Source organism: Oncorhynchus clarkii, chromosome 12, assembly GCF_045791955.1.
Source record: "Oncorhynchus clarkii lewisi isolate Uvic-CL-2024 chromosome 12, UVic_Ocla_1.0, whole genome shotgun sequence".
Lineage (NCBI taxonomy): Eukaryota > Metazoa > Chordata > Actinopteri > Salmoniformes > Salmonidae > Oncorhynchus > Oncorhynchus clarkii.
In genome coordinates this window covers 33,011,549-33,035,429 of record NC_092158.1, presented here as the reverse complement: position 1 = coordinate 33,035,429, position 23,881 = coordinate 33,011,549, and the positions used below count along the sequence as shown (strand labels likewise).

The 23,881-nt window shown below is 43.4% G+C and overlaps 1 protein-coding gene across 1 annotated transcript in view; it reads right to left on the bottom strand.

Moving 5' to 3' along the window:
• Positions 1-2,592: 2,592 nt before the first annotated feature.
• The window catches only part of LOC139422451 (uncharacterized), a 34,819-nt gene continuing 13,530 nt past the window's right edge, over positions 2,593-23,881 (bottom strand). The window contains exons 5-14 of the mRNA XM_071173626.1: positions 22,298-22,418; positions 18,533-18,643; positions 18,312-18,360; positions 16,242-18,055; positions 15,976-16,009; positions 14,027-15,837; positions 13,808-13,856; positions 11,785-13,592; positions 5,128-5,164; positions 2,593-5,012 (exon numbers count right to left, since the gene is read on the bottom strand). Of these exons, the coding sequence (XP_071029727.1) occupies positions 2,593-5,012; positions 5,128-5,164; positions 11,785-13,592; positions 13,808-13,856; positions 14,027-15,837; positions 15,976-16,009; positions 16,242-18,055; positions 18,312-18,360; positions 18,533-18,643; positions 22,298-22,418 (8,254 nt within the window). The remainder of the gene's footprint in view (positions 5,013-5,127; positions 5,165-11,784; positions 13,593-13,807; positions 13,857-14,026; positions 15,838-15,975; positions 16,010-16,241; positions 18,056-18,311; positions 18,361-18,532; positions 18,644-22,297; positions 22,419-23,881) is intronic.

Below are 23,881 nucleotides of genomic sequence, written 5' to 3'. Positions count from 1 at the left end.
AATGGGCTGTAATCCAGTCTGCAAACAAGGCTCTGGGCTTGTCAGTGACGACCCAGAGCACAGCAGAGACAAATCCGTTTGCTCAGCAGTTGACCGAGGACATGGAGATGTTCCTTTCACACGGAGCTGAGCCCCAACAATACATTCTTTCTTGTAGGGGAGGTTTCTGCTGTTACAGATCACAGGAAGAATACATGTCCCTTGAAGTAATAGTTGAGATGGGGATGCACTGCTCTTTAATGCATAGATGGAAATAAACAGTTTTTTCTTGGTGTGTGAGTCCCAAGGTGATGAAAGAATCACTGGGTCAAACATATTTCAGTTTATAACCAGTTTGTTTTTGCCAAAATAATATCATAAAATAATGGTTAATTGTGGTAATTTCAATTAGATAGAAAGAAACAAGATTTCTTCGGTTTTAAGTCAGGATCTACCTGAGATTAGTAGTTATTTTACAAATCAAACACTTTCCTCAAAACACTTTTTTTTAAAGGAAAGTATATACCTATGGGACTTACAAAATCAGTTGGGTAATCTGAAATTTGAACACATTTGAAAGCACACAGAACCCCAGTCCTTTCTGCTGAGCACTAGACACATATCTGGCAGGCAGATGACACAAATAAAAATGTATTGCTTGTGGAAAATGTGGTCAGTACCTAGGTCAAAATCTAGAAATGACTGGGAAATTCTCTAAACGATGAGAGGAACAAGAATTTGGCGCGTCTGCACAGCGTCCATCTTTTCACAAAACTTTTAAAGCTTAGCATATCAGGAATGGTTGTCAGGATAGATTCAAGAAAGCAATCTTCTGGCTTTCAAGACTTCTCTATAGATAACAAACACAATGTAGAAAAATATTTAATACATTGGTTTCGCTCACCCAAAATCTGAAAACGTCTTTCATGGTGTCTTTTCATAGAATATCTACATCATAGTTAAACATTAGGAAAAGCCCAAGGTTCCTTTAAAAAATAAATACTGCATATTACAAGTGTTTTACTGATGACCTAAAATAGTTGATTTGTGAGAGCAACTATTGCATTGTCATCTTAAGATCTTTGTTCTACTTGGGTTCATAAGGCTTCTGAAGTGCCCTCCTCACAGCAGCTAACCTCAGAAAGATCATAGGTTATTGCCCTAAACTGACCCAGAGCCCAAGGTCTCACTGAAGACAGACTGATTGCCTCCCTTCAAGATTTGATGACATCAGCTTGAAAACAATACCCCAGTGATTGATGCCCAGTCCAGAGACTAGGCTAAGGATGTGTTACAAATCAGACAAGAGGGAGTGTAAAAAAATAAAATCACCCCCACCATTCAACATTTAAGATATTTACCCCGACAATGGGAGGAATTAAAATTTGTAGAAAGTGAAGAATCAAAAGCAACATAATGGGAGGAAAAAGTTGGAAGTGCATAGGCCTACTGCACAATAAGCAATTATGAGATGAGATACTTCCTTTTGTTGTTGTCTAAACCAGTTCATATGTTTGAGATTTCCCATTAAGATTACAAATCGGTAAGATATACAGCAAGCTTCATGGTTTATTTGGCTTTGGATCCCATATCAAAAGGTGTGGCAATGCTTACATTCTCCAATCCTCAACAGAGCAGTCAGCTGCAAGTCCACCCCCCCCCCCCCCTCAAATTATTTAAATAAAATATGCTTTATAATCAAACATTCTCTTGATCAATAAAGGGGACTCTTAATATATTCCAAATTAATTGCCAAAATAATGTCGCCCTCTTGTGACTGCTTTGAACATTGATTTACTCACGATGGTATGCTTGCTACAGCAATGTGAAGTCATACAATAAGAACATTGATTTACTCACGATGGTATGCCTGCTACAGCAATGTGAAGTCATACAATAAGAACATTGATTTACTCACGATGGTATGCCTGCTACAGCAATGTGAAGTCATACAATAAGAACATTGAGTCTTTTTAGAACTTTATTTTCATTTTTTGACAAATATATATGAAATGTTGAACTCTTAAGGAGACAGTATTTGGAGAATTCTTTACAGAAAATGAACTCTCCTAGACAAGAAACCATCATAAAATACATCTACATGATTGAACTAACCATTTCTATTTGTGCCAAGGAAGAGAATGATACAACTTATTGACAGTGAATTGATGCAAGTGATTCTTAAATCCAGTCCAATGTTATTTGGTGCTGACAAACAAAAGTTATTTCAAAAAGCCTGACGGGACTGTCATTTTCAGACATCTGTATTTTTATGATTCATGGGGTTGACTGTTAGTTTTGCATAAAGGCACACAAGCATTGGTAACCCTCAGGTGAGCATTGCTTTTTTTGTCAAGACATTGGTCCCATTAGGCAGTACAATTATCCAAACAACTTAAAACAAAAATGTTATAATAAAAAACAATGAATAAAATGACCAAAAGATTTAGATCATTCATGTATACAGGGAAATGTCTTCTAGTAAGTTAAAATGTTTATTGAGACCTAAATTAGGTTGGACATTTACTCAAGGGTACAGTGGGTCAGCAGTATAGGACACCAACTCAGAAACCTGCTTTATGCTAATAAGAGCTTGAGGGAACACGTGCTTATTTACAGAGGATGAAGTTCAGAAAGAGACCTGGTCTCCTGTTGTATGAACCCCTGGAGGCTTCTCTTTCCCTGCCTGAAGGTACTCTCCCTCCGGGAAAATGGTAGGATGACCAGGAGTCTTAGGAGGGTTTCAATGTTACTAAAGCTCCTAATGTCTGATGCCTTCAGAGTGTCGAGCACAGTGGCTGGAAGATACCCGGACATGGGATCCAACCACTTCTCTCTCCAAGACTTAATCTCTGTTGGGAGTGAGACCAGGTCAGGCATGTCATCTTTGTACATGCGGAAAACGTAAGCATTTACACTGCTGTTTTCTAGCTTCGACATGGCGTAAGGCACAATCTCCAGGCACCTCAGGGTACTGAGGACCTTCTCTGTGAAGAACTCACTGACCTCAGCAATGGAGTGCTCTATCACCTTCTGACTCACCGCCATTTTGTAAAACTGACTCAGGGGTTCTAGCAGCGCAGAGTGCAACAACGTTATCTGCAGCTTGGAAGCTAAAGAGACAGCTTCCTTGAACCAGGCCTTGTGATGTGTGTCGATATCGCTCTTCAATTCATTGAGGGAAGTTAGGAGATCGGGCAAGCTATTCATAGCTAGCAACACATCTAGGGGTTTTCCTTGAAGAGATTGGCTCAGCTTTTTGGTCGAGCTCAGGACATTCTTCAGCACGACAGCCGTGAAGATGAACTCAAAACGTCTGACTTTATCGAAGTAAAGCAGTGCTTGGCCACTCCCTAAGCTATTCTCCTCACTTTTCAGCTCATTCAAGCACAGCATGACTACCTCCAGGAGCTCTACCATCAAATCATGCATATCATGACTCTTCTCCCAGTTCTTAATAAGCTTGTCCCTAAGCTCATTACCCTTCCCCTCATCATGTTGGAATATAGCAATGATCACCTCTTCCAGTTTGATCTGTCGTTCTGCATCCTCTGTGAGCCACTGTAACATGTTTTCTACAGACACTGCACAGTCTGCTGCTGCCACTGCAGGAGATGACCTGGCTAGCCACACATTCAGAGACACAGCAGAGCTGACCATTTGCATGGCCAGGGGGTATTTCTGGGCTATTACAGCAGATACAGCCCTCATCCGAGATCCTACCTCACCAACACTTAGCAAAGCTTGCCCTCTACAGTACGCCATATTGAGCCCCCATTTCTCTGATAGGGCTGTTTCAATAGCATCAGCCAAGACAGCAGTGTCCTGGCTGAACGGGATGAAAGCTACAGTCTCCTCGCATTGAGTGTCCTGTTTGTCCAAGTACCTGATGCACAGGGGGACATAGAGCTGTCTCTCAATCTCAACCGCCTGTTCCGTTATTATTGTAAAGAACTGTGAGTCCCAGAGTTCCTTAAGTATTTCCTCGCGCACAGGTGGGTCATAGAAAGACATAGCCTGCCTCTGACCTACGACCCTGTCCTCTACCATTACAACACCATCCTCCGCCTGTGCGCCGCCGCCCTGCGCGACGCCGTCCTGCGCGACGCCGTCCCGCGCCTGGGCGACGCCGTCCTGCGCCTGCCCCTGGGCGACGCCGTCCCTCCACTGGGCGACGCCGTCCCGCGCCTGCCCCTGGGCGACGCCGTCCCGCGCCTGCCCCTGGGCGACGCCGTCCCGCGCCTGCCCCTGGGCGACGCCGTCCCGCGCCTGCCCCTGGGCGACTCCGTCCCGCGCCTGCCCCTGGGCGACTCCGTCCCGCGCCTGCCCCTGGGCGATGCGGCCCTGCGCCTGGGCCACGCCCTCCTGGGCCACGCCCTCCTGCGCCTGGGCCGCGGCCTCCTGCGCCACCCCCTCCTGCGCCTGGGCCGCGCCCTCCTGCGCCACCCCCTCCTGCGCCACACCGACGCCGTCCTGCGCCGCGCCCTCCTGCGCCACGCCCTCCTGCGCCGCGCCCTCCTGCGCCACTCCCTCCTGCGCCTGGGCCGCGCCCTCCTGCGCCACCCCCTCCTGCGCCACACCGACGCCGTCCTGCGCCGCGCCGACCTCCGCCACCAGCGGCGCGCCGTCCTCCGCCACCAGCGCCGCGCCGTCCTCCGCCACCAGCGCCGCGCCGTCCTCCGCCACCAGCGCCGCGCCGTCCTCCGCCACCAGCGCCGCGCCGTCCTCCGCCATCAGCACGCCGTCCTCCGCCACCAGCGCCGCGCCGTCCTCCGCCACCAGCGCCGCGCCGTCCTCCGCCACCAGCGCCGCGCCGTCCTCCGCCACCAGCGCCGCGCCGTCCTCCGCCATCAGCACGCCGTCCTCCGCCATCAGCACGCCGTCCTCCGCCATCAGCACGCCGTCCTCCGCCATCAGCACGCCGCCCTCCTCTTGCAACTCTCCTGCAAGGGGTTGTTCTGCCATATCAGCTTGGTGTTCCTCAACTGTCTGCTCATGTCTCTCATCAGGGTTTACATCAAAAGCTCTGAAATCTAAACACACCCACACAGTTAAATAAACACCCCTCTTTCCTTTATTTTCATTCTACTATTACATGGTTCATGTAGAATGTCATGATGAATCTTCATGATTTAAACATTCACTTACCACTTTCCAGCTTCAGACCTTTCATTTGTTTCTTCACCTAAATTACATAACAGAATTGAGTACATTTAAAACACATTTATTTGCTATGCATATCTCCTTTGCCAGGGGATAGGGGGGGTGATCTTGTGTATTGTTTACTGTTATTATCTGTCTGTTTGTAAAATGGACAATTCATGAATAAAATAATTGTATGCTATACCAGGGATTTTCTGGATCAAAATGGGGCTTAGGTGGTGGCGTGGCCATGGGCCTGGCAAATGGTGTGGTCGATGGCCGTAAATTTTAGGAGGCCCTCCTGTTGGCCTCAGTGACAAAATGTAGCCGTTTTAAAGGAAATTACAGTGCCTTGCGAAAGTATTCGGCCCCCTTGAACTTTGCGACCTTTTGCCACATTTCAGGCTTCAAACATAAAGATATAAAACTGTATTTTTTTTGTGAAGAATCAACAACAAGTGGGACACAATCATGAAGTGGAACGACATTTATTGGATATTTCAAACTTTTTTAACAAATCAAAAACTGAAAAATTGGGCGTGCAAAATTATTCAGCCCCCTTAAGTTAATACTTTGTAGCGCCACCTTTTGCTGCGATTACAGCTGTAAGTCGCTTGGGGTATGTCTCTATCAGTTTTGCACATCGAGAGACTGAATTTTTTTCCCATTCCTCCTTGCAAAACAGCTCGAGCTCAGTGAGGTTGGATGGAGAGCATTTGTGAACAGCAGTTTTCAGTTCTTTCCACAGATTCTTGATTGGATTCAGGTCTGGACTTTGACTTGGCCATTCTAACACCTGGATATGTTTATTTTTGAACCATTCCATTGTAGATTTTGCTTTATGTTTTGGATCATTGTCTTGTTGGAAGACAAATCTCCGTCCCAGTCTCAGGTCTTTTGCAGACTCCATCAGGTTTTCTTCCAGAATGGTCCTGTATTTGGCTCCATCCATCTTCCCATCAATTTTAACCATCTTCCCTGTCCCTGCTGAAGAAAAGCAGGCCCAAACCATGATGCTGCCACCACCATGTTTGACAGTGGGTATGGTGTGTTCAGGGTGATGAGCTGTGTTGCTTTTACGCCAAACATAACGTTTTGCATTGTTGCCAAAAAGTTCAATTTTGGTTTCATCTGACCAGAGCACCTTCTTCCACATGTTTGGTGTGTCTCCCAGGTGGCTTGTGGCAAACTTTAAACGGCACTTTTTATGGATATCTTTAAGAAATGGCTTTCTTCTTGCCACTCTTCCATAAAGGCCAGATTTGTGCAAAATACGACTGATTGTTGTCCTATGGACAGAGTCTCCCACCTCAGCTGTAGACCTCTGCAGTTCATCCAGAGTGATCATGGGCCTCTTGGCTGCATCTCTGATCAGTCTTCTCCTTGTATGAGCTGAAAGTTTAGAGGGACGGCCAGGTCTTGGTAGATTTGCAGTGGTCTGAAACTTCTTCCATTTCAATATTATCGCTTGCACAGTGCTCCTTGGGATGTTTAAAGCTTGGGAAATCTTTTTGTATCCAAATCCGGCTTTAAACTTCTTCACAACAGTATCTCGGACCTGCCTGGTGTGTTCCTTGTTCTTCATGATGCTCTCTGCGCTTTTAACGGACCTCTGAGACTATCACAGTGCAGGTGCATTTATACGGAGACTTGATTACACACAGGTGGATTGTATTTATCATCATTAGTCATTTAGGTCAACACTGGATCATTCAGAGATCCTCACTGAACTTCTGGAGAGAGTTTGCTGCACTGAAAGTAAAGGGGCTGAATAATTTTGCACGCCCAATTTTTCAGTTTTTGATTTGTTAAAAAAGTTTGAAATATCCAATAAATGTTGTTCCACTTCATGATTGTGTCCCACTTGTTGATTCTTCATAAAAAATACAGTTTTATATCTTTATGTTTGAAGCCTGAAATGTGGCAAAAGGTCGCAAAGTTCAAGGGGGCCGAATACTTTCGCAAGGCACTGTACATGCAATTCCACAAAAAACAGAGATTCAAACAAAACTAAATCTATGGGGGCCCCATGACAAATACTCCGGAGTTAAAATTTTAGATTCCCCCTGACTGTCATGCTTTTATTTTGGTGATTTGTTCTCAAAGATGAACTTACTTCAATATGAACAGGTCCATTATCGTTTCTACATACTTTATATCTGTGGTTTAATTTTACACAAAAATAATTAATCACCCCCCACCCCAAAGAAAAACAAATGTTTTGTGTGGTGTGTGTGTGTGTGTGTGATAGATAGATAGATACAGTGGGGCAAAAAAGTATTTAGTCAGCCACCAATTGTGCAAGTTCTCCCACTTAAAAAGATGAGAGGCCTGTAATTTTCATCATAGGTACACTTCAACTATGACAGACAAAATTAGAAAAAAAAATCCAGAAAATCACATTGTAGGATTTTTAATGAATTTATTTGCAAATTATGGTGGAAAATAAGTATTTGGTCACCTACAAACAAGCAAGATTTCTGGCTCTCACAGACCTGTAACTTCTTCTTTAAGAGGCTCCTCTGTCCTCCACTCGTTACATGTATTAATGGCACCTGTTTGAACCTGTTATCAGTATAAAAGACACCTGTCCACAACCTCAAACAGTCACACTCCAAACTCCACCATGGCCAAGACCAAAGAGCTGTCAAAGGACACAAGAAACAAAATTGTAGACCTGCACCAGGCTGGGCAGACTGAATCTGCAATAGGTAAGCAGCTTGGTTTGAAGAAATCAACTGTGGGAGCAATTATTAGGAAATGTAAGACATACAAGACCACTGATAATCTCCCTCGATCTGGGGCTCCACGCAAGATCTCACCCAGCAGGGTCAAAATGATCACAAGAACGGTGAGCAAAAATCCCAGAACCACACGGGGGGACCTAGTGAATGACCTGCAGAGAGCTGGGACCAAAGTAACAAAGCCTACCATCAGTAACACACTACGCCGCCAGGGACTCAAATCCTGCAGTGCCAGACGTGTCCCCCTGCTTAAGCCAGTACATGTCCAGGCCCGTCTGAAGTTTGCTAGAGAGCATTTGGATGATCCAGAAGAAATGGGGAGAATGTCAAATGGTCAGATGAAACTAAAATATAACTTTTTGGTAAAAACTCAACTTGTTGTGTTTGGAGGACAAAGAACACCATACCTACTGTGAAGCATGGGGGTGGAAACATCATACGTTGGGGCTGTTTTTCTGCAAAGGGACCAGGACGACTGATCCGTGTAAAGGAAAGAATGAATGGGGCCATGTATCGTGAGATTTTGAGTGAAAACCTCCTTCCATCAGCAAGGGCATTGAAGATGAAACGTGGCTGGGTCTTTCAGCATGACAATGATCCCAAACACACCACCCGGCAACGAAGGAGTGGCTTCGTAAGAAGCATTTCAAGGTCCTGGAGTGGCTTAGCCAGTCTCCAGATTCCATAGAAAATCTTTGGAGGGAGTTGAAAGTCCATGTTGCCCAGCAACAGCCCCAAAACATCACTGCTCTAGATGGGGTCTGCATGGAGGAATGGGCCAAAATACCAGCAACAGTGTGTGAAAACCTTGTGAAGACTTACAGAAAACGTTTGACCTCTGTCATTGCCAACAAAGGGTATATAACAAAGTATTGAGATAAACTTGTTATTGACCAAATACTTATTTTCCACCATAATTTGCAAATAAATTCATTAAAAATCCTACAAAGTGATTTTCTGGATTTTTTTCTTCTCATTTTGTCTGTCATAGTTGAAGTGTACCTATGATGAAAACTACAGGCCTCTCTCATTATTTTAAGTGGGAGAACTTTCGCAATTGGTGGCTGACCAAATACTTTTTTGCCCCATATATATATATATATATATATATATATATATATATATATATATATATATATATATACATATATACACACACACACACACACACAGTGAGCACCATAATTCATTGGACAGTGATTATTTCTTGTGTTATTTTGGTTCTGTACTCTAGCACTGAGTTTGAAAGGATACAATGACAATGAAGTGCAGACTGTCGGCTTTAATTTAAGGGTATTTTCATACATATCGGCTGAACCGTTTAGAAATGACAGCACCTTTTGTACATGGGCCACCAATTTTAAGGTACTACAAGTATTTGTTGAATTGGCTTCACATATGTGTGTTGTTAGGCAGGTGTATTCATTTTTGTTGTTAGTGAATGAGCTGTTGACGAATAGTATTGATTATAGACTTTGCTATTGCCTTTGGAGGTTGTTGTTGGGGTGTGACAACATGAGGAAGACAGCAGTGTCGATGCAAATGAAGCTGGCAGTAATAGGGCTCAGAAATGAAAATCAATCAATCAGGAACATTGCAAAACCCCTGGGCATGCCCAAGTCAACAGTTTGGCTCATAATTAACAAGAAAAAACAACCGGTGAACTCAATTATGTCAAAAGACCCGGTAGACTGAGGAAGACCACTGTGCTCTCTCTTTAGCCTCCAAACTCATTGGACAGCACTTCATCGTGCAACAAAACAATGACCCTAAACATACTGCTAGAGCAACGAAGGGGTTTTTGATGGCCAAAAAGTGGAATCCAATTGAACATGCATTTTACATGCTGAAGAGGAGACTGAAGGCAATAAGTCCCAGGAACTGAAGATGGCTGCAGTACAGGCCTGACAGAGCATCACCAGGGAAGATACCCAGCATCTGGTGATGTTGATGCATCGCATACTTCAAGCAGTCATTGCATGCAAAGGATATGTGACCAAATATCAACAATGAATACTTTATTCTACATTATGTTAAACTGTCCAATGCTTTTTGATGCCCAAAAATGGGGGGGCTTCTATGATTTCTAAATGGTTCATCCGATATGTATGAAAATACCCTCAAATTAAAGCTGACAGTCTGCACTTCACCCTAATTGTCATTGTATCCATTCAAACTCAAAGTGCTAGAGTACAGAACCAAAATAATAACAACAAAAAAGATCACTGTCCAATGAATTATGGTGCTCACTGTATATATCAAAAGTTTGGACACTCATACTCATTTCAGGGTTTTTATTTATTTTTTTACTATTTTCTACATTGTAGAATAATAGTGAAGACATCAACACTATGAAATAGTACATCATGTAGTAACCACAAAAGTGAAACTATTCTTCAAAAGTAGCCACCCTTTGCACACGCCTGGCATTCTCTCAACCAGCTTCACCTGAAATGCTATTCAACAGTCTTGAAGGAGTTCCCACATACGCTGAGCACTTGTTGGCTGCTTTTCCTTCACTCTGCGGTCCGACTCATCCCAAACCATCTCAATTGGCTTGAGGTCAGGTCATCTGATACAGCACTCCATCACTCTCCTTCTTGGTCAAATAGCCCTTACACAGCCTGTAGGTGTGTTGGATCATTGTCCTGTTGAAAAACAAATGATATCCCATCTGGTTCACGCTTAGCGGGACTGGCGTATCGCTGCAGAATGCTGTGGTAGCAATGCTGGTTAAGTGTGCCTTGAATTCTAAATAAAATCACTGACAGTGTCACCAGCAAAGCAACCCCACACACCATCACACCACCTCCTCCATGCTTCACGGTGGGAACCACACACGCAGAGATTATCCGTTCACCTAATCTCACAAAGACACAGCAGTTAGAAGTAAAAATCTCACATTTGGACTCATCAAACCAGACCAAAGGACAGATTTCCACCGGTCTAGTGTCCATTGCTCGTGTTTCTTGGTCTTCTTATTGGTGTCCTTTAGTAGTGGTTTCGTTGCAGCAATTCGACCAAGAAGGCCTGATTCACACAGTCTCCTCTGAACAGTTGATGTGGAGATGTATCTATTACTTGAACTCTGTGAAGCATTTATTTGGGCTGCAATTTCTGAGGCTGGTAAATTACGAACATATCCTCTGCAGCAGAGGTAACTCTGGGTCTTCCTTTCCTGTGGCGGTCCTCATGAGAGCCAGTTTCATCATAGCGCTTGATGGTTTTTGCAACTGCACTTGAAGAAACTTTCAAAGTTCTTGGCATTTTCAGGATTTACTGACCTTCATGTCTTAAAGTAATGATGGAATGTTGTTTCTTTTTGCTTATTTGAGCTGTTCTTGCCATAATATGGACTTGGTCTTTTACCAAATAGGGTTATCTTCTGTATACCACCCCTACCTTGTCACAACACAACGGATTGGCTCAAATGAATTAAGGAAAGAAATTCCACAAATTAACAAGGCACACCTGTTAATTGAAATGCATTCCAGGTGACTACCTCATGAAGCTGGTTGAGAGAATGCCAAGAGTGTGCAAAGCTGTCATCAAGGCAAAGGGTGGCTACTTTGAAGAACCTCAAATATAAAATATTTTGATTTGTTTAATACGTTTTTGGTTACTACATGTTTCCATGTGTGTTATTTCATAGTTTTGATCTCTTCACTATTATTCTACAATGTAGAAAATAGTAAAAATAAAGAAAAAACCTGGAATGAGTAGGTGTGTCCAAGATTTTGACTGGTACTGTATATAGATTTTTTTTTTACCGTTTGGACATAGGCGGCCCGAGAAAAAAAAAAACACTTAAGCGGCCCGTCCAAGGCTTTTCTATGCAGACAAAAACCTGTGTATCAATAAAATCAGTCTTTAAAACATCAGCTTTGGAATGGTAGAATGAGTATTGCTTTTAATTTACCTGCTCAAGACATGGGATGCTTTCTGGGTCAACTTCGATGCACTTCTCAATGACCTCCCTTAGTCTTTGAACAGTTGGGTAATGCATGAGAAGCATCACGGTGTCGGTTTTGCTGCCCTTGCAGACAGTGTTCTTCAGCAGAGCCCTCATGGAGTTCAGGGTGGTCTTCATCAGGTCCCACTCCATACTGACGCTCGGTAGAACAGCCACCAGTCTGAGCAGCATTGTCACTGTGGGATGGCTTTGAGATTCTGGGTGAAGCAGTATCTCAGAGATAGAAGCTGGTGGTGACATGTCCTGATATTTCTCTTTCCACACTGTGGCCCAGTTACTGATATCCTGCTCTACTGTGTCAGGATCAGGGAGGTCAGACAGGTAGAGACTGTATAGCTTGTCTGTGGACTCTGCGCGGATTGGCTCAGAAATGGGCTGTGGATTGCAGGTGGGAAGAAGAGACAGGAGCTTCAAGGCTTTCAAATGACTGTCGGAGAAGTTGTACTTCATTTCGTCAATGAGGCAGCGCAGTACAGGAACACTAAAGTTGTCCCTGTAGTACACCTCTGGAGACTCATAAGAGTTAGCTTCCTCTGGGAAACATACTTGCTGAGGGGCCACCTTGGATGCTAGTTGGAATGCCTCTTCAAACCAAGGTGTGTGTACAGTGCTTATGTTCTCCAACATCTTGTTCAGTGTCTCTATGATTGGTACGATCTTCTCCACCTCACAGATGATGTCAGCAGGGTTACCACAGCGGAAAACAGTGCTGCAGTTTCGAAGAGGAGAACATGCGTTCTTCAGGATCACAAGTGTGACGACAAAATCCATCTCTCTCAAAGCAGTGGCGAGGACCTGTGCATGTAGCGACATAGTGCCCGTGGCGCTGGAACTAACTGAATCCAGGCAACTCAAGACTCCCTCCAATGTGTCGACTAGGAGATCAAAAAAGTCCTCCCTCTTCTTCCACCTGGAGCAACAGGTTTCTGGAATCTCCTCCAAGGCCTCCCGAGGTGTATTCAGTAACCCATCCACGGCCTGTGCTAGCTCAGCCTCCAGTCCAGGTGACTGGTCAAAGAACAGTAGAAGATCTTCCACAATTCCCAGCATCTTTGTGACAGGTGGGCAGTGTACACTTCCTGCTAGCCAACAGGCAAGACCACAAGACTCACTGGGTGTGATGACAGACAGAGGATAGCTCTCGAGGAACTCCAAAGACATCTTCTTCAGGCTGTGACAACCTGAGCCCATGCGCATGAATGCTTGTCCACGACACTGACTCATCGGCAATCCCCAGTCTTCGGTTATAGTTGCTGAAAGATTCTTGACTTGAACATCAACGTCACAGGTTTCAAAAAATCGCAAAAAACCAATGAGCTCTACCTTGGGGGCACATTCCCCAACATATCTGACAAAGACAGGCAGATAGCTCTTATTAGCAATTACAACAGGTTTATCTGTGATAAGAGAAAAGAAGGGGGACTCCTGTATTTCTAAGAGTATGACTTCCCTGATGGATTTTGTGAGAAGCTCTACCATTTCCTCCTCTCCTACGTTAAGCGTGAACTTGCCATCTCTTCCAAACCAGTGGCACAGGCCGAGATCCTGGATGAGAAGGACTTGATCTTCTTTGGAGAGTTCGGAGAGCTGACACTTCTTTTTCCCTAGACGTGCAGCCAGTCTGAAAACCATTTCCAAACTCTGTCGATTATCTCCAGAGTGCCCATTCTCATCCACCGCTTTCATTTCCTGGTTCTCTTTCATGTCAGAAGACTGATTCTCAAGGTCTTCTGTTCCATCTTTGCCATGATCGACTGAAAATATAACAGCTAAATTATTGAATTCAATTTACTCAGTTCAAGTTCTATAATTTTCTATCAGAGAGAGTTAATTTATTTAGTCACTTGACAAAACCTAGGTCCATCCATATTACCGACATACTAAATGGTAAGTGTTATTACATATTTAGTACCTTACAATTACATAGTCACATGGGGATTCATTGTAACAAATATTTTCTATAACATACCTTCCATGTTGGCTTCAGAGTTCTTCATCAGACTTTTGGATTCTTTATCCTAAAAAACATAAAACAAAAAGACATTAAAAGGAAATCATTTATTTTAAAATGACAACATTTCAGTATAGGCTGCTCTGAAAGACTACATAGGTTTAAGAAGACTACATAGGTTTAACGTATTAGACAAAGTAATAATCATGGACATTTATTTAAACAGTGAAAACTTACCAAGCAGATGCCCTCTAAAGCCTGGGGAGTGACCTTCAAGCACTTAGTCACCATCCGGTCCAGATCTCTGCTGAAGTTGGTTCCCACCTGCAGCATGGCCAGACATGGGGACCTGTCCTTGGGGCTGGTGTTCCTCAGGTATTCCTGGAACATCTTGTGGCGCATCACTTCCCCACAGTTCTCCAGTACTGTGCTGGGTAGCACAGACATGATCCTCAGCAGTGTGTTGATGTTCCCAAAGTACTGCATGAGTGGCAGACGGAGAGTCTGAAAGATGGTGTCTGGGATGGTCACGGATGCAACTTTGGTCTTCCACTTCACCCTCCAGCAGCACAACTCGGTGAAGAAGTTGTCGGAGTCAGGCAGATCACTGGCGTAGAGAGGAGGCTTTGACCTTAGGATCTCAAACATGTAACTCACAGTCACAGAGCAGGGAACCAGGGAGAGGAAGTTTAGGGCCTCCTTGTGGTCCTCAGAGAAATGATCCTTAACAGCATTGGTGAGGTTGTCCACTAGGGGCACACTTAGTGCATCTTTGTAATACAGAGCTGGTTTCATCATGCTATCCCTGGACGCAGAGGAATTATCAGGCACTTTTATCTGCACACCTAGACTCTGGGCGAGCGCACAAGCTTCATCAAACCAATTCTGGTGAAATACTTTGATGTTTGTTTTGACCCTGTTAAGAGTAGCCACTATACCACTGATCTGGCAGAGTTGGGATGCTGCACTGAAATGATCCTTCTGGAGTCCTGCACTCAGTTCCCTGGTGAAGGACGAGGTGTTCTTCAGGGCTACCATGGGCACAATAAAATCAAAGTCCCTTATCAAACGCAGCAGTGCTCCAGCTTTTAGAGAGAATGAGGATTTCCACCTCTGTGGGTTGCTCTTGATTTTCTCCAAACATTCGACAAGGGGCTCCAGCATCTGCACAAAAACTTCATAGGAATCATGCTTCTCCTGCCAGACGGTACAGAACTTCCCCTGCAGCTCTTGAACCTTTTCATAGCTTTCCCTAAGACCAAATGCAATGACATGATCCAGTTGTTTCTCAAGCATAGGCATGCTCCCAAAAAACATCAAAACCTCTTCAAAAACATCCAGGGCCCGTTTGACTGATGACACAGGGGTGGATTTTGACCACCATATGTTAAATGAGTAACAAGAGCAGTGTGTGCATATTGCAAGGGGGTACTTTTCTTGGATTTTGCAGGCAAATGCTTTCAGCTTGTAGGAGACATCACCGGACCCTAGGTAGGCCTGACCTCTGCAGTAACACAAATTGAGATGCCACTCTTTGGTGACAATTTCCAATATGCGCTCTGACATGGCATCACAGTCAAGATCCACATCCAGAAATCCCATGAGCTCCAATCGCATGACATCAAAACTGTCCACAAACCTGAGGAAGAGAGGAAGATGTTTTTTCTCCCCTAACTTCACAACGCGGTCGATGAACAGAGAAAAAAAGGAAGTGCCCACCTCCACAAGAATTCCCTCCCTGACAGCATCCTCGCATACTCTGAGAACTTCTTCCATCTCAGACTTCGACACATACTTCAATGAGTCTTCCACCTCACCATCCTGTTCAGCAGAGGCCTCACCAGGCTGTCTGCTCTGGCTGTTATATGCAGCTGTCACAGCAACCTGCAGAGCAGATTTGAGTGCCTCCTTATTAGTTTCTGTGGCTGGGAGTTTCGGTTGCCCCACTCTCTCGGTCTCCATCTCAGAGGGTATGTCCTGTGGTTCTTCTTGTGTTTCTTGTACATTCTCTTTCAGAGTGTGATTCCCATCATTCTCAGAGACAGGTTCTGAAATAAAGCAGTGAAGAGCATGAGCCAAGAAGGAATAATTAATAAAACATAGGTATTAATGCAAATATTTTGATATTTACACAATACTGCAATAAATATTATACAATTATTATATTAATAATTGTACTTCCTTACCAGCGTCAGGCTGCATCTCTATTACCTCATCATCCTATGAACAGAAAATAAAAGCATTAGCAAAATAACGTTTTTGTTCAGTAACTGAAACCTACAAATGCAAATATTAGTAAGAAAACAAGTTAAGAAATATCCAACATCCATTTACAGTTCTTTAATTTTGTTTAGTTTTTCAAATGATTTGAAATCTTCAGTTTATTTGATTGCGGCGCAAAGACTTTAAAAACAACAAGAACACAATAACTGTTATATTTAAATAAACTTACCATATGCAAAAACTGCAATATGTCAATATGCTTCTCCACATAGGACTCAACCATGTCTTCCACATTGAAGTGCACGTCTTGATTGACATAGACAAATGCCATGTTGCACAGTCTCTTATCCTCCGGTGTGGCTTTCAGGTAAGACTGGTACCGCTCCAGCACCATGTTGTACTGCCCATACACGTCTGCCTCTGCGTTCACACAGGGGATGGTGCCCAAAACTCTCAGCAGGCTCTGCACATTTGGGTAAAATGCAATGTCTGGGATTTTCAATGTTGCAAACACTGTTGTGGGCAGGATCCTCCGCTTGCTGGCATGTCTCCACTTCACCTCCCAGCAACCAAGCTCATCGTAAAACGTGTCGGGCCGAGCGAGGTTGTTCAAGTTTGCGTCCGCCACTTTATCCCTGCGGATACTGAAATTGTGGTCAGCCATGTAAGACGGCACCAATGAGAGCCATCTCAGAATCCGTACCATCTCCGTGCTGAACACCCTCTTTACCTCCGCAACAAGGTACTGTAAGATCTGCCTGCTCAGAGTCTCTCTGTAGAAATCCTCCAGAGGGGTTTCAGTTGCAACTGCCTCGCCAGTCTCAGGTGAGCTCTCATCCGGCCTAGCAACCTCCACTCCCAGCTTCTTAGCCCTACCCACTGCATCAGAAAACCACTTCCTGTGGAATATTGCAATCTCCTGCAGATGTTTGTTGACCAGCTTTAAGGCGTTGGAGATTGTGTACTGCAAGGTGCTGCTGATGCTGATGGCTCCCCTGAGACTCGGGTTGAGGATACTCACGCAACAGAGGGTATTCTTCAGAACAACCAGGGTGATAATGAAATTGAAGTTCTTCAGGATCGGCTTGAGCTTGGCCATCTGCTCACAAGTAGCGGTGTCTGCGTTCGCAGCCGAGCACACCTCGTTGATGCAGGCGAGGAATGGTTCAAGAATGTCCAACATGGTCTGGAAGGCATCAACACCATACTCCCAGGTGTTCTGGGAAGCCTCTATGATCCTGTCCACTTCACCTTTAATGTGGCTGTATGAAGACTTGATTTTCACCTCCAGTCTTTCCCAAAGATCTGGGGATCCTCTAATTATTTTGGCAACCTCCTCCACTGTGTTCACAACCTTCTGGATATAAGGTATGGGCATGGAGCGGATTAGCCACATGTTAAAGGCATATGGGTCACTAGGTGCTAGCACTACCTGAGGAAACTCCTGCAGAATCCTGCTGGTGAGATCCTTCATTTTCTGACATAAACCACCTGTGGTCAGGTAGGTGAGTCCTCGACAATGCTCCATCCGCAGCCCCCACTTATTCCGGATTTCTGAGAGCAGCATGTAAAACAGGCCCTCAGCATCTGCATAACAGGGCAGGAAACCCATGAGGTGTTTCTGAGGGAAACCTGCCACAGTGACGGACCTGATGAAAACTGGGATCTGATCTTTTCCCTCGATGTTTGTCACATCTTGAAGCAGGATGGAGAAAAAGCGTGCCAACCTCAAACTGTTCCGTATCTCCTCCCGCATGAGGTCCTCGCTGAACTGGAGGACTTCTTTCTGGTCGATTTTTTCAACACAGATGGGGTTGAGAGACTGTTGTCCTCTGTGGTCTCCCATCGGTTCATCTGTGTTGGGGTTTGCATCGTTCCCTATGCTGAATCCAGTGAAGGCAAGGGTTTCCTTAAAGTAGACTTTAAGGATTTCCTTTGCTTTGGAGTTAGCGACATCCTCTCTCTTTTGTTCCTCTTGCTGTAAATCACATGTTGCACTATTCTCTCCTGGCTTATCTTTCACCTCAGATGGAGCATCATCTTCTGTAGTAAAGGAGAAAACATGGACAAGAAATTGAAAAAAAGTGTTTCTACAAATACCCTATCAAAAGGTGTACTTTCCTAACTTAACATATAGCCTATGACAATACAGACCACATTACTATGCACTACTAGTTGCTACCCAATTACATGTAATTTCTGGTAGGAAAATATATATAATTTTGCAGCGAGTGGCCAAATATGGAAATATTTTATTCTTATGGTAAAACAAACAACAAATGAGAAGAAATAGATTTACCAAACCAATCCCCTTTAGCTTTCTTCAAGGATGCAAGCTCTGCCTCAGCCTAAATGGATTAAAGACATACTTAGATGTAAACTGGAATTAATGCAATAGTATCAGATTATACACTTACTGAGATCAGGTTATGATGACTATATTGGGTACAACATTCAGGGTCATGACCTTATAAGGGACACTCTAAACCACTTGTGTGTTTTAAACGTGACAATACTTACAGGTTCTCTTATTCTTTTATTCCGGTTGTGGCCTGATGGATTGTTCAAATGGCTTGTAAAATCAAATCTGGTTGGAATAGCACCCTCTTTCAAGGATGTTCTTAAAGTGCTCTGGAAAAGAAACAAGCAAATAATTATAACAATTTCAATGCCACTCTTTTGCATGCCTGAGAGTAAGAACCCACAAGGAGAAGCATGACCTTTTAATACAGACCTACTAGTGGTCTTCAGATAGACCTAATGATTAAGCTAGTCCCAACAAAGGTCTATATGACTTACACATCATGTCACACAGTATGTGGGAAACCTATTCTACAATAGTTTTTGATTCCCCTAAGAATGTGACAAGACACTATTTCTAGTGTGCAAGATATTTTATTCTGAGAGCAATGTACATAACACAAGGTGCAGTGAAATGTGTCGTTTTACAGGGTCGGCCATACATAGTATGACATAGACCCATTGACCGGGTTTGGGATGTAGGCTATTTGCTAATGCATAGATGAGTCACCACCTGAACAGGTCATCTGTAACTCAAGACTCCGCCCTATTCCTGAACAATATAACTGACTGAAAACGTAAAATTAATGGGGTTTTTTGCCATTCGGACCCCTCGACTTGGAAAGTTTACGGACCCCTCGACTTTTTCCACATTTTGTTACGTTACAGCCGAATTCTAAAATTGATTCAATAGTTTTCCCCCCTCATCAATCCTCACAAAATACCCCATAATGACAAATCAAAAACAGATTTTTTTTAAATGTTGCACATTTCTTAAGAATAAAAAAACTGAAATATCACATTTACATAAGAATTCAAACCCTTTACTCGGTGCTTTATTGAAGCACCTTGGGCAGCGATTACAGCCACGAGTCTTCTTGGGTATGACGCAGCAAGCTTGGCAAACCTGTATTTGGGGAGTTTCTCCCATTACTGTGCAGATCCTCTCAAGCTCTGTCAGGTTAGATGGGGAGCGTCGCTGCACAGCTATTTTCAGGTCTCTCCAGAGATGTTCCTGACATGTGCCTTTTACTGCGGTAAAAGGCCTGATTGGTGGAATGCTGCAGAGATGGGAGAATCTTCCAGAAGGACAACCATCTCCACAGAGGAACTTTGGAGCTGTCAGAGAAACCATCAGGTTCTTGGTCACCTCCCTGACCAAGGCCCTTCTCCCCTGATTGCTCAGTTTGGCCGGGCAGCTAGCTCTAGGAAGAGTCTTGGTGGTTCCAATCTTGTTCCATTTCAGAATGATGTAGGCCAGTGTTCTTGGGGACCATCAATGCAGCAGAAGTTTTTGGTAGTCTTCCCCAGATCTGTGCCTCAACACAATTCTCTCTCGGAGCTCTACGGACAATTCCTTCAACCTCATGGCTTGGTTTTTGCTCTGACACGCACGGTCAACTGTGGGACCTTATACAGCGGGGCAAAAAAGTATTTAGTCAGCCACCAATTGTGCAAGTTCTCCCACTTAAAAAGATGAGAGAGGCCTGTAATTTTCATCATAGGTACACTTCAACTATGACAGACAAAATTAGAAAAAAAAATCCAGAAAATCACATTGTAGGATTTTTAATGAATTTATTTGCAAATTATGGTGGAAAATAAGTATTTGGTCACCTACAAACAAGCAAGATTTCTGGCTCTCACAGACCTGTAACTTCTTCTTTAAGAGGCTCCTCTGTCCTCCACTCGTTACCTGTATTAATGGCACCTGTTTGAACTTGTTATCAGTATAAAAGACACCTGTCCACAACCTCAAACAGTCACACTCCAAACTTCACCATGGCCAAGACCAAAGAGCTGTCAAAAGACACCAGAAACAAAATTGTAGACCTGCACCAGGCTGGGCAGACTGAATCTGCAATAGGTAAGCAGCTTGGTTTGAAGAAATCAACTGTGGGAGCAATTATTAGGAAATGTAAGACATACAAGACCACTGATAATCTCCCTCGATCTGGGGCCCCACGCAAGATCTCACCCCGTGGGGTCAAAATGATCACAAGAACGGTGAGCAAAAATCCCAGAACCACACGGGGGGACCTAGTGAATGACCTGCAGAGAGCTGGGACCAAAGTAACAAAGCCTACCATCAGTAACACACTACGCCGCCAGGGACTCAAATCCTGCAGTGCCAGACGTGTCCCCCTGCTTAAGCCAGTACATGTCTTTTTGGTAAAAACTCAACTCGTCGTGTTTGGAGGACAAAGAATGCTGAGTTGCATCCAAAGAACACCATACCTACTGTGAAGCATGGGGGTGGAAACATCATGCTTTGGGGCTGTTTTTTTGCAAAGGGATCAGGACGACTGATCCGTGTAAAGGAAAGAATGAATGGGGCCATGAATCGTGAGATTTTGAGTGAAATCCTCCTTCCATCAGCAAGGGCATTGAAGATGAAACGGGGCTGGGTCTTTCAGCATGACAATGATCCCAAACACACCGCCTGGGCAACGAAGGAGTGGCTTCGTAAGAAGCCTTTCAAGGTCCTGGAGTGGCCTAGCCAGTCTCCAGATCTCAACCCCATAGAAAATATTTGGAGGGAGTTGAAAGTCCGTGTTGCCCAGCAACAGCCCCAAAACATCACTGCTCTAGAGGAGATCTGCATGGAGGAATGGGCCAAAATACCAGCAACAGTGTGTGAAAACCTTGTGAAGACTTATAGAAAACGTTTGACCTCTGTCATTGCCAACAAAGGGTATATAACAAAGTATTGAGATAAACTTTTGTAATTGACCAAATACTTATTTTCCACCATAATTTGCAAATAAATTCATTAAAAATCCTACAATGTGATTTTCTGGATTTTTTTCTCTCATATTGTCTGTCATAGTTGAAGTGTACCTATGATGAAAATTACAGGCCTCTCTCATCTTTTTAAGTGGGAGAACATGCACAATTGGTGGCTGACTAAATACTTTTTTTGCCCCACTGTATAGACAGGTGTGTGCCTTTCCAAATCATGTCCAATCAATTGTATTTACCACAAGTGGACTCCAATCAAGTTGTAGAAACCTCTCAAGGATGATCAATGGAAACAGGATGCACCTGAGCTCAATTTTGAGTCTCACAGCAAAGGGTCTGAATACTTATGTAAATAAGGTATCCGTTATAATTTTTAATACATTCGCAAACATTTCTAAAAACCTGTTTTCACTTTGTCATTATGGGGTACTGTGTGTAGATTGATGAAGGAAACATTTTAATTCATCAATTTTAGAATAAGGCTGTAGAAAAAGGGAAGGGGTCTGAATACTTTCAGGATGCACTGTAACTAGTGATGGGAGGGAAATCTATATTTACATATCAACATTTTATTTTGGACAATATTATATCAATACTTTGACTCCAGGCATCAATTTGTAAAAAACAAACAAACATAGGTAGCGTTAGTCAGTCGTACCTCCTATAGCTTGTTCTCCATCTTTAAAAAAAAGTGAGCCAATAACATGTTTTCAACACTTATTTCCATGACTGATCAAAACACATGTTCTCATGCTCTCTCATCTCTCTGCAGCAGACAGATATTGAGCAGAAGTTTTCCCCCCAAAATCTTAATCTGCTCAGAATTAAGATAGAATATATTCTGTTTGCATCAATATGTTTGCAACATCAAATCGCAGGATCGAATTGCAATATATATAGAATTGGGAGCGTTGCAATATTACTCGTATAGGCACCTAAGTATCGTGATAATATACTATTGCTAGGTCCCTGGCAATTCTCAGCCCTTGATAACTGGTTTCTTCAGTAAATAATAATACTTACGTCACGACAAATCAAGGAAGGCTCAAAATGATTTGCACAAATTTGGAAGGAATTGTGTAACTCCTCAGGGGTTTTTGGCTCCAAGTCAGATCGATGACAATTATTTAACCATTGTTTACATCTGAAAGGAAAAATTCACAGGATTAGATTTCAAAACTGCAATAAGGATAGGCCTGCCCCCATGTTATAGACCGATGAAAAGGTCTATCTGCATATCACTAGCAAACCGTCTTGTGACTGTTTAGCGACATGGAAGGTAGGTCTACTACCGTAAACCACGGTAATGGATTTACACTGAGATTGATTTTTTTCACACAAAATGCCAAACAAAAACATTTATTTCAAAGTTGAACAAGGCCTACTTTTAATACAATTTACATAGACATTTTTACAAAAACGCATTTAATGGAAGAACTGTGCAGATGCAAAGTTAGGTAACAGAATTTCAGGACAGAATTTCGGGACATTCTCAGTTTTTTGCATGACCAAGTTTTCCCTCAAATCTTAAATCTGCTCAGAACTAAGATACAAATATGTCTGCAGATGGAATGAAGTGTCAGCTATTATATGAAACCTTTGGTTTGAGAAAAAAATATTTTGGTTATTGAACTACAGTAGGTGAAGTGGACCTACACCCAGTAACAGCATTGTGGTAACGAATTTCATCATGCATCTGTACTGTACTGTAATTTGTTTAATACTTTTTTGCTTACTACATGATTCCATGTGTTATTTCATAGTTTTGATATCTTCACTATTCTTCTACAATGTAGAAAATAGTAAAAATAAAGAAAACCCCTTGAATGAGTAGGCGTCAAAACTTTTGACTGGTACTGTATGTAACAGTATAACTTTAGACCGTCCCCTCGCCCATACCCGGGCGCGAACCAGGGACCCTCTGCACACATCAACAACAGTCACCCACGAAGCATCGTTACCCATCGCTCCACAAAAGCCGCTCTGCAAGGGGAACCACTACTTCAAGGTCTCAGAGCAAGTGACGTCACCGATTGAAACGCTATTTAGCGCGCACCACCGCTAACTAGCTAGCCGTTTCACATCCGTTACATATATAAATAAATCTTTCTGAATGACAAAATATTACATCAATGTACCTCAAAATCGTTTTGATGGAGTGACTTAAAAAGTTGAGATGACACAGAAACAATTTTTTGTTGATCAAGACTACTTGCATCCAGGGAAAGGGTTCAAAAAAATTGTGACAAAGTGGTTTTCCCAAGTTACCCTACGTTTTAAGGAAAGGAGAAATATTTGCTAGTGTCTGACATACGCTGGTGGCTTTGATTAAAGGGTCCTTTTACCGGTTTGTGTGTGTGAGTTTGCGGATTCTCTATAGGCCTATATGTTCATTCAGAAAGTTCCCTAAAGTAGCCTGTCTGGACTGTCAATCCTTTGTCTTGATCACGTTGAAGGAGAGGTTGTTGTCCTGGCACCACACTGACAGGTATCTGACCTCATCCCTATAGGCTCTCATTGTTGTCGGTGATTAGGCCTTCCAGCATCGTGTCGTCTGCAAACTTAATGACGGTGTTGGAATCATGCTTGGCCACACAGTCGAGGGTG